This window comes from Urocampus carinirostris, chromosome 3, assembly GCF_059441175.1.
Source record: "Urocampus carinirostris isolate Australia breed hairy pipefish chromosome 3, RoL_Ucar_1.0, whole genome shotgun sequence".
Lineage (NCBI taxonomy): Eukaryota > Metazoa > Chordata > Actinopteri > Syngnathiformes > Syngnathidae > Urocampus > Urocampus carinirostris.
The window spans coordinates 52900735-52914236 of record NC_142351.1 but is presented as its reverse complement, the minus strand read 5'-3'; the positions used below and the strand labels follow the sequence as shown (position 1 = coordinate 52914236).

General features: G+C 40.2%; 1 protein-coding gene across 5 annotated transcripts; it reads right to left on the bottom strand.

The window, feature by feature from the left end:
* Window positions 1-208: 208 nt before the first annotated feature.
* Window positions 209-12453, bottom strand: LOC148370087 (opsin-5-like). 5 transcript variants are annotated; one of them, XM_088330052.1, is made up of 7 exons: window positions 12261-12453; window positions 12045-12188; window positions 5944-6037; window positions 5715-5877; window positions 4800-4927; window positions 4388-4722; window positions 209-2394 (listed from the first exon to the last, which is right to left on the bottom strand). In XM_088330052.1, exons 3-7 carry the CDS (start codon window positions 6035-6037, stop codon window positions 1945-1947), a joined length of 1170 nt encoding a protein of 389 aa, XP_088186178.1. In that variant the 5' UTR covers window positions 12045-12188; window positions 12261-12453; the 3' UTR covers window positions 209-1944. The 5 variants fall into 5 exon arrangements, with proteins under 5 accessions (XP_088186178.1, XP_088186175.1, XP_088186176.1 ...); XM_088330049.1 differs by having other exon boundaries at window positions 5715-6037; XM_088330050.1 differs by having other exon boundaries at window positions 5715-6037; window positions 12285-12453.
* Between the last annotated feature and the right edge of the window lie 1049 nt (window positions 12454-13502).

Sequence of the window (13502 nt, the reverse complement as noted above, 5' to 3'; positions counted from 1 at the left end):
GAGAAAACCTCAGCAATGTTGATGTCAAATTTTGTTCGTAATATTTTTGGTTTTTACATCGTGCATGTAAAATATCTTTACATTTTATAACCAAGTTGAACACGGTTTGCTTAATACAAACATTTCGGTCAAACATTTTTATTTTATTTTCTATCCATCCATCCATTATCTGCACCGCTTATCTTTAGTAGGGTCCCGGCGGTGCTGGAGTCCATCCCAACCATCTTCTGGCAGTGGGCAGGGGACACCCTGAACTGGTTGCCAGCCAGTCGCAGGGCACACAGAGACAGACCAATAACTCATTTACACTTTTTTTTGGACCGTCAAAATAACCTGACATTCATGTTTTTGGAATGTGGGAGGAAACCCACGTAAGCACTTGGAGAACATGCAAACTCTGCAAAGCAAGGCTGGTAGCTGGTTTTGAACCCATGACCTCAGAACGACTCAGCTGCCGTGCTGCCCCACATGGTTTTATTTCATTTAATTTTTGGTCTTCTGAAAAGTAATGACTTTTGAAGCTTAAAAATCTCTGCCTCACGTTAGCAGTTAGTATGTAATTCTTACAAGACATCCCAAGCAATCAACTGTTTTCCCTGCCTGATGTTTGAACAAGCAAGTGCAGCTCCTTTATTGACAATAATACAATTTCTTAGCTTTTCATCAATGACTTGTCATCACATTAAGCATTGTGTTTGATTTCCAAATATGACGGCTCATGTCATATTCAAACTACTTTGGTAGCCACAACAGTTCTTTTTTGGTCATAAAAAGCTACTTAGGAATTCCGACGGATGCTACACAACAAACAAACCACCATGAAACATTATACATTTAAGTTCCCAATTTGTTATTTTGAAATGATCCTGTTTTCAGACAGAGTGTGGAAACTCTTTTTAATTGTATCTACTGATTAATCGAAGATTAGGATCGAAAAAGGATACATCTGATTTATAATGTAATTGCTGCCCTAAGTATTGCACGTTTTTCCCCCTGCCAAAATAAATCTTAAACATATAATCTTAAAGAGTACCATAGATCCGGACTACAGAGCACACCTGATTCAAAGCCACATTCACAAATTTAAGAAAGAAATTCCACTTTTTCTTTTCACAAGCTGCACTGGATTTTGAGCCGCAGGCTTGAACAGCCATAAAAACGAACTCATTCTTCTCTTACTTACATTAGAAAAAAATCAGTTGGGAAATGTCTAGTACAGTACAGAAAAGTGGCTTATTGTGCCACGATTAATACACTCCTTTGTAAAATGTGACTGCAGCTGTCAATCTCAATAAACAAGCGTGGCAGTCAATTATTGATTAAGTTGTCAGTAACATATTTGCATAAGTGCAACAAAAATATTTTCAAAAGAAAAGAAAGTGTAATGTACTGACTAAAATTCAGAACCCTGATATGATTTTTGTATGTATTGTCTCATGAACATTGGCTACCGAACGGAGTCATAGTTGTACCCGCCATTTACCCGTGCTTAAATGAATTTCTTGACCTTCACATTCAAAGCCCTGAGCAGAAATAACATTGTGATGTTTTGTTTTATTCAAGCAGTTGGATTCCCCAGGTCCGCAAAGTTCTAAGCTAGCTGCTAGGCGCAGGCTGAGGCGAGCTGCCAAGCACATGCCGCGCCGAGATCCGCGAGGATGGCCCTGGACGCGTCTGAAGTCGCCGCTGACCCCATTCGCCTCGCAAAAAAGAAGAAGAAGCTACATCATATTTTATGCCACCGTCTTTAAAATATAGAAACAAAGTAGCGGCATGAAGTCAAGAATTTACGAAGTAAAACACAAATTATGTGTTAAGTCAGCTCTGGGTATAAATTAATTAACACTGACAAAAAAAGAAGAGGGAGAACATTCCTGGTAATGTCATCATAGGTATCGGAGCTCCTGTCTTTTCTTGGCCTCATGAGTGAAGGAGGTCGAGCCATTACATGAAGTCAGCCAGTGGTGTGGCAATGATCTGGCTAAGTGTCATCTCTTTATAAACAGAGCCATTAAGTACACAAGCCGTCCTTTGGGCGCTGCTTACATGACTGGACAAGGGATTCGCATGGTCCTGAAGACACGCCTCACATGTGCCCGCTTTCAAGTTTAAGAGGCTGGCGTCATTGTTGTGTTGCAGGGTGGAACCCGATTGTCGGTTCAACTGACATATCCTTCGTCTTGCCACAATGTGTCTGGAGAGACACTGGCGGAAGTTTGGCTTGCACAGCAGGTAGACAGCCGGGTTGTAGATGGTGGAGGATTTGGCAAAGATGGCGGCCGTGGCAAAGGCAGAAGCAGGAACTCGTGTGGCATTGCTGAACGCTGACCAAATGGCTACACCGGCATATGGGGTCCAAGCCCCCAGGAAACCAACACACACTGCAACTGAAAGCTGTGAAAAAAGAATAGACAGCAAATCCTACATGTGTCATAAAACCACAAACAGCCTTTGTTTAGGTCTTTTTCTTTTATGCCAGGGTTATGTTGTAGACCAGGGTTCGCCAACCTTTTTGAAACTGACAACTACTTTTTTGTTACTCTTCAGCTCAAAAGGGCTTCCAGTTTTAAATAGTTTTCTAATATATCAACTTACTTTATTACTATGTTGTTACAATTTTATTATCATATTAATACCAGGTTGTAATAGTTAAAAGTAGCGTTTGATTTAAAACAGTCAAATTACTAAAACATTGTTTTTAAATACATTGATAAAGTCCATGATTTCTCAGGCTAGTTAGAAATCAATTTTTTAAGAAAATCACTACGACCCATCAGTGATCACCAACCGCTGAGCTATTTTCAGAACTAGTCCCGGGCTACTGAAGTGCTCTTGGGCGGCTACCACGTTGGGGACCCTTTTAGTAGAATGTTTTATTTTTGCTTAGTACACGAAATTACATGGTTAAAAATTGAGCACTTTTATGTAGAACTACAAGCAACTACATAGCCTTGTTTTCCTTCAATTCTTTTTCAAGTTTACATTGTTTATTTATCTTAAACAAATGCAGTAATTTTATTGATGTTGTTATTTTTGTCTTTTAATATCATATTTGGTAGTGATGTAATCAATAAGTACTGATTACATTTTTCAACAAGTATCAAGTAACTGTATCAGATTACATTTTTAAAGTAATCCCCCAACCCTGCGCAAAATTCTGGCCGACATTGATTCGACTGTTTGTATACAGTTTATTTTTTATCTTAGTTATTTATAAATATAAGTTTTTGGAAAATACTTCAAAATATTTGCATGTGCTTAACTATTTTTTCAACTTCAATAACAACTCCTTTGAACTCCATTTGTTGTTAATGGCCACTAGAAGTTTAATTTTTTTTAAATATTTGTAGCACCAAGGGCCCAAAATTTTGAAAAAAGAGGAACAGGAATACATTTTCATCACAATTGGGTTTTTTTTTCATTGAATGGTTTTAGACTTTTAGATTTTTTTTGCCATTGTACCTTCCCGTTAATCTTAAAAAACACTCTTTAAGCCAAAGTTTGTTTTTATTAGTGACTGTCTCCTGCTTCTAAAAGCTAGCATTTGGCCTGAATTCAGGCTGATATCCACTATAAGCTGCAATTTTACCTACCTGTTAATAAAAAAAAAATCATTATCATACATTAGTTCCTAAGCCAGATTTAATTAAAATATGTCTAATTTATTGAAGAAAAAAAGGGCTTGCAACACTGTCAATCACGACCACCTCCTGCTTCTGAAAGCTAGCATCAGGATTATATTCAGGCTGATATCTGTCACAAACTACCATTCTATCTTTCTATTGATATTTAAAAACAGAGTCTTTACGTCAGCGTTAGTTTCTAAACAAAATTTAAAAAAAAATGTCTTGTGACACTTGCATAAATGACTGGCTCCTGCTTCTGAAAGCTAGCATTTTGACTGAATCAGTCTGATATCAGCCACAAACTGCCATTTTACATTCCTTTCGATCTAAAAACAACTGATTAGAACAAATTCTAAGCGAACATTTTTTCTAAATAAAAGTTAAGCGAAATATCTTTAACATTTTGGGGGGAATGTGCTTGCGAGTCGCGACCCTAGCATTTGAAACTAGCTCCTGAATTAATATCTGCCATAGAATTAAGAAAAAATAGAATTGGCTCTATGAGCAATCTTATGATCTTTCCGGTTTTTTTAAGACCATGATCACTTTAAAGTCCTTCACAATAAGATAGTATGGTAGTGTGGTTCTATCCACCCTCATAATTGTATAGTTGAAAGGTTATGTTACATATTCCATCAGGTTATATGTTGTCATATACTGTATTTAAAATGAGGGCTATGGGAGTATAGAAGTTCATGTTGAATTGCACAACTCTACTCTCATCTTGATTTTGCTAAAGAAAAACACTCACTGGGTCTAACCTTGACAATAAGCGAGTGTGCACTGGTGCTCTTGGTCAGGGGCGACACGTGCTGCTGGACAGCTTGCTGGGACCCCCGCACTGTCACCAGGATATATGAGTAGGAAAGAATGATGATGGTGCAGGGAAAGGCGTAGCAAAACAAAAAAAGGCAGACAATGTACGACAAGTCCGAAAGATGGCGGTTGGTTGCGTGCCAGTCGATGCAACATGCCGTGCCATACGGCTCCACGCCATATCGTCCCCACTGCGCCAGGGGCCCCGTTGCAAACACAGATGCGAAAAACCACACTCCGGCCATTAGGAGGCGAGCATGTGCCTGGGAGAATTTGTTGCCTAAAAAAGACAGAACATAAAATTAGCTGTTTGTGTTGCATGGTTGCAAGTTGCTGGCTGTTTATCCCAGTTCTTACCAAGATTTGGAAAGCAAACTTTGAGGCAGCACACCAAGGAAAGGACAGTGAGGTTTATCAAGCTGCAAAGACCAAACAGCACGCTGCACATTGCGTAGAGTTGACAGGCCAGGGCACCGAATAACCATCTGTAGGCAGAGGATGAAAGAAAATAGGGCAGGCTGTGGCCAGTCCTACCTACCTACCCACCTACCCACTTACCCACCCTGGTCATATTGCTCGAGAGGGGTGACCGACAGCAAGACAAACACATACACAAAAACAAAAAAAACGAAGAAAAGAAAAAAGGAAAAAAGTGGCAAAAAACACAAAAAAATGACCATGGCCAGCCCAAATGCCCAAACACCCAAACAAGTAAAGCACCTCGGCACCCAAGTTGGTCATGCTTTTAGTCCCTCCAGATGAAACGGGACACAAGAAAGCGGCCATGTCACTCGGGTCAGGGTTACACAACACACTCTTCTGTTTAACAGCTTTCATTGGTTTACCCCTGCCGTATCATAAAGGTGCCCTGCCCATCCCTTAGAACACGTCCAAACATCCCACTATCCTTTTACAACACCTCTCCACTCATTCCTATCACCATCAAGAGCTCTCGCTTCCACTACATTTAGACCTCTTTCATGCAGTGCATTTATAACACTATTCATTCATGTCAATCGCAGCCTTCCTTTTGGTCCCCTTCCGTTTACTTCTGCTCAATAGATCCTCTTCAACATTCGCTGCTCATCCATTCTCTCAAGTGAACCACACAGTACAGAGTACCACTTTTACCTGATCATATTCTAGCGCTAAAGTTAATTCACAGTAAATGATTATATCACGATCTTGCTTGCTCCTGTTGACATCTATTCCATTTGAGTTACCTTCATTATGAATACTAAGCAAATGTGTGTGAAAAAGCAGTTGGCAAACCTGTGTGCGAAGGCCGATGGTATGGCCAGTGGGAATAACGAGAGGGTCATTCCAAGGTCACTGATTGAGAGATTGATGATAAATAGCTCTGGTGGCTTCAAGCTTGAGCGCTTGTGATGTGCAACAAGTAGCAGCACACAGTTTCCCAGGAGGGACAGCATGACTGGGGGGGTTAGGAGATTGTTCATCTGGTTGCCATCCTCAGATGATCTGCAATGAGTGTACTCACAGTAGATGATGTAAAGTGACCCCATGGCGATGTCGTACTCCTTGGAAATCGTGGAGCTAAACGTGGCGGCTGTTGTGTCTGAAGCATTTCCCATCTACAACATTGGAATACAGATGAGTTTATTTGTTTTAAATACATGCGCACAGGCAGCAGCTATCTCACTTCTTGCCATGAACTTTTCGTAATAGACTGTGAACACTAAATCAGGAAAGGAAAGAACCCCACTTGGCCTAAAATTTCCTCAAGCTTTTTCTCAGTGTGATATACTCACCGTGTCATACAGCAGTAAAAAAGAAATAAAATGTGTGTGAGGATAAGAACCACACAACAATTTACTCTAAATTGTGTACACACCATGATTGCTTATACCGAAAATCCATAGGATTCTGAACCAAATAACGTAGAAACATTCGATGTATTTGTTGAATGTGCTGTTGCTGAATTGTTGCCTTTTAAGTCTTCTTAACAAATATTTATGTGAAGATCCAGTACGCCCCCGTCCGCCAGAAGTCACCTGTCAGTGGAAAATCAACTTGATCTCCGACACCTGGCCCTTATTACCATCAAGGTACTTAAGAACTCAAATGAGAGCCCCATTTGTCGAATTACACTTTAAGGCTGCGTCCCATTCTTCGCACTTTCACTCGCTATTTGCCCTAGTCACTTGGTTTTGCGCGTTCACGTGAAAATGGGATGTGTCCCAATACTTTCAAGACCGAGGGAGAAGTGCCTTCAACCCATGACATAACCACTTCAGATCGAGGGAGGTCGGTACCTCACTTGGAGCGAAGTGACTACCCAGAAGACTTCTCAATATCAACAAACATGGCTGAAAAGTAACCGCACAAATATAAGTCATATTCCACAACTACGCACGTATTTGCAACAAAATAATTTGAGATATCTTAGTTAGACCTAAATGCAATAGAAAATCGTATGTTCGCGTTAAAACATGAACATTGCAAAATCGCTACTTTATACAGTGCACAAATCTACCGAGGGAGCTGCAAAAAACCCTTCACACTCCAAACCGTAGCAGTGCAAAAAAAAAATCACAGTTCAGCCTATCCCAGCCTATCTTAAACGAGTTGTGCTTTTACATCTACATGGCCAGTCGCTAAAGCAGCATTGTCACAATAACGTTCTGGATATATGCGCTTCTTTACTGCACACAATTTCGGGTGTCGTGTTTTATTTACAATATGATTCTTTCATGTGAGATGAGAATGCATTAGTTTTCATCATGCATCATGAGTAATGTCTCCGAATTTGACGTGGAAATACAGTTGAAACAAATAACTATCACATAGTCCACTGCCTTCTCTGTAAACACATATTAAATAAACTAATTACCTTCTCAAAATGTTGTCCAAATGTGGAGACAATTCTAAAGCATATGTCATGCTGGCCAATAGAAGGCTCTTACAGCCATAAGAATAACATGTCAGGTTTGTGTATCTATTCACTATCAAATGATTATCCAGAACACATCCTATAATTTCCTGTCTCACATCAACTTGTTCAGCATCCTATACACAATTGTTTTTGTACAATACACCAGTATTAAGCAATTCTTGTTTTTTTTCCACCCAACCTAAAGGCCAATATAGAACGTCTTGTGGAAGAGCTGGCCACCATCACAGCTACTACACCATACACATCACCGGGCATGTTGTCGGCATATTCCACTCCGGCGCCAAACCCCAAATTACCCAGAAAAAAAAGGGAGCACGATACACTCCTTGACTTTTTGAAAGAGGAGTCTCCCAGAGTGCAGAAAAGGACTGAATACAATGAGGCCAAAACTGAGCGGTTCCTGATCCCTTTTGGGAAGCTCGTGGACAAATTTCCAGAACAGTGACATCCCTGCAAGTTTTTCTTTATTTTATAAAAGGAAAATATTTTATTTTATTAAGAACTCAATGAAGTTCCAGTTTGTATTTTCCTAGTTTTATGGAAGTATTGGTATATTTTTGTTACATTTTGTGACACATTATTTATTTACTATTGTGTATTTCGGCCCAATTTGAGATTGTTTTTCTGAAAGTAAACTATTATTTAACCCAGAGTGATTTGTAGTTGTTTTCTGTCCAACAGTCACAGAGTTCACACACAGTATGTCACATCATTATGAAATGAACCACCAAGGTGATACTCAAAATAAAGACGTTTATTGAATAGTAATGCAGAAAAGCACAGGATGCAAATGTGGTTCCGACTTCTAGGGCCTGAAACATGGCTTTTGGGTCATTTATTACATATTAACTGTGGACAATTGTGTGTACGGTGGACCTGGGAACACTGAAGACCCGTGACACCACACGGTAGGACAGACCGTGGGCCAGCCAGTACACGTAGATCAGGACCTCCAGCCATGGCTTGTTCCCTCTTCAGCAGCTCCTGCAGGGCCCACATGGCGTTCTTGTTCAACCTTAAGTCCTGAATGAGTTCTGACTCCATATCGAACCATAAGCACAGGATGGGAACATTCCTGTCCAACCCGTCCATGCTTATGGGACGGCCACTCTGGAACACAACAGATAAGATAAACAATTTAGACATAAATGTGGGCATAGAAAAGAAAAAGGCAGCTTTTACTGTGACGTATGCATCATGAAAAATGTAGAAATGATCTTTTTTCATATCCAATGACAACTCTTTTGAATTAAATTCTTTATGAACAAAGGTGTTTGGTTCCTACAGGGATGTTTGGTGACGATCATGTCAGCTTAAAGGTCAGGTGGACTGTTCTTGTGTTTGTTTACTTTTCATCGTGTCACACATTAAATACCCCTACTATATGTCATAAAATGTCATTAAGATACTAATAAGTAAGTTGTCATTTATGTCTACACAAACATAGGGTATTATGTGAACGTGCGTTGTACTTTAACCATTACTGTATTTGACCGAACGGGTCATTTTTTTAATGAGTGGACGTACCTTGTAAAGATGAATCAGTGCTACATAGCGCCGAAGCCGTCTTCAATATCGCGCATTTCCCCTCCGTTGATTGGAGACACGAAAAAGGTGATGAGCTTCCAGGTAATCGGTAATAACACAGCTGTAGCGGGCATTTTTAAAGTTGCACTGACTCTCCAATTGCCACACGACAGGTTGAGACTCGAGTTGTTTACATGTGACGTAGGCCAATACATCACTGAGGTCTACAGCCAATACGGATTATGGCCATCTACTGGACTGGGGTGGAACCTTGCAAGTCCCGTCCAATTTCTCAGAGGACAATCTTCACTTTGCACTCCACTCACTGAAGGGACTTCCCAATGGAGGGACCTCACTGGAGGGTTCTCAGAGCCAAGTAAGAGGAATGAGATTGGGCCTAAATGTGGACATGCCCCATGATGCCTTCCCGGAAACAACCAAGGAGTTCCTGCAGTTTTCTAGTTGGGAGTTTTATTTGGACTGTTTTTTGTTGACATTTTTTCTCCCTCTCCGATATGCAGAGCGCTTTTGCTTTAATGCTGTCACTAACAATAAACTGCCAAAACCCTGCCTGTGGGTTTGGGTCCAACCTGCAACAAGCTCACAATTATATTCCTTTTAAAAGAGTTGTTAATCAATGCTTTTCATTCACAAAACATCTTTAGTGGAGGTTTGCACTCAAAAGAATACAAATATCTTCACCATCTTTGCTGTCGTCTGACATTCCCTACTACAAGAATCTCTCTTGCTGAGCGAAGATGATACATACGCCAGAGTTGTTGCTTTTCTGCACAGTCTTTCTTATCTCTTTATTACCTTCCGCGTTAAGGCAGGATGAGAAACAAAAAGGAAGTCACATTAGCAGGAGAGAAATGTGTTGCTATGCTTTGAGTGCTATTCAAAGGCCACATCGACACAGAATTAATCACAGCAGATCAAGGGACAGATTTGAATCGTGACGCAAACAAGCGCCCCGTCTCGCTTAGAAAAGCCCTTGCCTGAGTGCATCACAACCAAGAAAAATGCTCATGCCCCGTTTTGATCCTTCTGATGAGTTTAGTTTTTGTTTTATTGGGTTGCCACAGAGAGCACCAATCCCATGATTACACAGTTGATGCCGTCTGATCTATACGTTGCGTGACGATACATTGTGACGTCTGTGGATAATGAAGGACAAAAAATCTCTCCTGGGTGGGGGCAGATGCTAAGAGCCTAGAAAAACCAGAATGCATAACCTGTGCTTTCAGCTCATTCTGGCTGCATTTGTTCCCTGAGCTTCGACAGCTCTCTTGGCTAAAGGGTACGGTGACCAAGTTGAGGAACTCTACACACATTTTCCGCACATTTAAAAGCAGGCTGGCCAGTACTGTCATCTCATCTTCACATAAGTACCTGTTATGGTTTTGATTTGTTTTTATTTTTCATATTTATTCATTATCCATCAAAAGCATAAAATTATTGGGTAGCCCTTTCAATTAATTTTGCAGCCCTCATCGTACCTGAAATCACAAGTTACTCAGTATTTCTGACTCTCATTCTCAACTGGAAATCTTTCATGATGCCAACTGAGTGTTTGTGTTGAATTATAATAAAAGTTTTATCGTGGAAGCCGTTACTAGCAGCGATCAACAAACATCTCCAATTTTTTTGCATTCATACGTACTGAGGGTTTGCATGAATGTATGCAACTGGCTAAAAAAAAAAACTCGGATAAAGATCCGAACATGATGTTTTTTTAGGTTTTCTGTTGATTGTGAGCCTTTTAAATATTTTTCTGACTTGTGTCATTTTTAAAATATCACCCCAAGCTCAAACTTTGTGCTGCTTCCTAGCATCCCCTCAAACGAGTGGAGCGAATTACAGCATCAAGTCGTAACTCGTAAATTTGTGAGATTAAAGGGCACCAGGTTCACCCTGCGCTGAAAATCTCTGACAGCGACAAGTGAATGCCATTGTGAGCTTCAATTTACACTGCGGCATGACAAAGTGGCTGCCAGGCTTTCTTTCAAACAATGCTTTGTAACATCTTATGTAACAGGATCTGGACATGATTCACATAAACATTTAGCTCCAGTTTGACATCAAGTTTTTACCTTCGCAGCCAATTAGTGGGAATTACAGATCCTGAATAAAAGAAAAACAACGACATTTGTTGTTAAGCTAGATGTTTATCAACTGGAATTACTGTATATCTTACATTTTAAGCCCGGTATTACTCCAAATGTTCTGCATTTAAATAACGCTTTTCAAGTGAACGAAGACCTCCCAAAGCGCTTTACAATGTGCTTCACACTTTTCCCTTTTACACACTAACTAACCAAAAGCAGTGTCAGCCACACAAAGCAACTACCTGGTATCGGGGGCATTAGGGATTCAGTGTCTTGCCCAAGCCTGGAATCGAATCTGCGACCTCTTGATCCCAAGACGAGCGCTTTACAGAATTGCACCATATACAGTATTTCTTCTCAATATTAATTGTCAAGAAGGCTTCCCGTTATACAAAAAGAAAGAAAGAAAGGAACAAAAAAGAAGTAAAAATAAAGAAACAAAAAGCAAACAGAAAAGAAGTGAAAGAGAGAAAGGAAAAAAACAGAGGTGAAAGAAACAAAGAAACAAAAAAGAAGTAAAAAAAAGAAAAATAGAAAGAAAGAAACAAAAAAGAAGGCAAATCACATTTGACATCTCTCAGGTCAGGTAGCCCTGGCAACAGAATCCGGAACATTCCGGGAAGCAGTTTGATTTATGTGCTCTCACAGCATTCATACGATCATGTTGGCAAGCTGTATGAGAGTTGTGAAAAACATACATAAGCAGACAAGTTGTCCCTGAAATGGGAAAATGAACAAGTGAGTGTGCTGCGTTTCTACTGTGATGTCATCGCTGGTCTTGCTTGAGTCATGCCTGCATTGGCAAAACTCTACATTCACCACATTGTACTTTTCAACCTTGTTTGACCTTCAGCAAACACTAAGAGAATATATAGAAACTCCTCTCAATCTGAAGATGCTTTTTCAAGCTGCTAAATCAAAAGGCATATACAGTCAAACACTAGTATTGTAATCCTGACGATGAATTTACTGTCCATAATTAATGTGTTTGTTAATTTCTGTTTTGTAAGGTTTTGAGCGGAGTAAAAGTTAAGCATCTCAGGTGCTTACCTTGCAGGGACGACTTTATTATCCTCTACTAAACTCATGGAGGCCCAGTGCAGAACAGGACACAGGACGGGAGCTCTAGTTGGCCACTGAGAAGGAGTAGAGAGAACAATCCGGCGCCATACAGAATCAACGAGAGAAACAGAACTGCAAAGGGAGAGGGAACAGAGGCCAGTTAAGAGATCATCCTCCTGCTCCTCCTCCTTCGCCTTCTCCTACCCATCCTCTTTTTTTTCAACCCACACACAGGTCCATCAGCCATGTAGACACTCTCATTGAAAACGCGTTAATGTATCCAGAGATGCACAAAGATAATTAAAAAAAATGCTCCAAACAATCACCAAATGTAGCTTGATGACTCAAAATATTACGACTTATCTACTTCAACTACATAGCAGTTGTGCTGCACTTGTGCATCCTCGTCAACTTTAGATGTGTGACTCATGCATCATCATGAACATCATATGCATCATCACTTTTCACATGGTCTTTTGCGGCATGTTTATTTCTTTTGTCGATTAAAACAAAAAGATAAAAGGCTGAATCATATCTATTTCTCTTTATCTATCATTTTCGTGGTTTATCACAATGACGCTGGCATGTGATTGTCTAACTCGCAGGCTGACAGTCATGAAATCTACTCAAGGGATGGCGGGCACTCATGCAGATTGGCGCTAAAGCCTGCGGCATATCAGGCCGCCGCAAACCAAAGGCCTGCCATGTCCAAACCCCGAGTGGGGTCGTGCTCCTTCTCAGGCTGCTCGCGCTAACCCGACACAATGAGCCTTATTTCACTCACTCAAACACTTGGATAGGGACAAAAAAAACATTTCTGACAAGCGTGCAGTCGGCACACGTGTTTGGAAATACTTCGGTAAGACCCTAAACCCAAGGAAACCAAGCAGGAATATGGATCTCTAGGGCTCTCAAGGCCTCAGGTCAGACTTAAGGTTTGTCTGGTCAGTGTAAACTGAAATGTAGTAAAAGCACCACTGCTTTTGTTCAGAGATGAAATTCCAAGACCACATCATGAAAAAGTTCAGTTCTATTGCCTCGTTTTTCTGTGACAGTGGTCATTTATTATTATAAATACATTGTAAATTTTATTTTGATATTGTGTTCACAGTTTACGTTGTCAGTAAATGATTTTAATCATGGCCCTGTGTGTTCAACGATGTGGTACCATGAGTAAAATAGTGTAATTATGAAAAAAAAAAAGCCTTTTCCTGTGTCATCTACATCCCTAGTGGTCTGCTGGTTAGGATCCAATGCTCTCACCTTAGCATTTTAGGTTTGATTCTCGTTGCATCCAATTTTGTGCAAATGTGGTCAGCAATATGCTCAAATACAGTGATAAAATACTATGACAATTTGTTTATAATTCACCCAAACTTTTTTGGGTGGTAAAAAAAAAATACGCCTTGGTATGCACGGTACAAGCAAAAAAAAAAGACAACTTTT

What these genes read in the sequence shown, in the direction of transcription:
- LOC148370087 (XM_088330048.1), bottom strand. An exon ending in CCATCGGCCTTCGCACACAG is followed by an intron (nt 4,928 to 5,714) that starts GTTTGCCAACTG and finishes CTCTGCCTACAG; the next exon opens with ATGGTTATTCGGTGCCCTGG. An exon ending in CACACTCGCTTATTGTCAAG is followed by an intron (nt 2,395 to 4,387) that starts GTTAGACCCAGT and finishes CTTTTTTCACAG; the next exon opens with CTTTCAGTTGCAGTGTGTGT.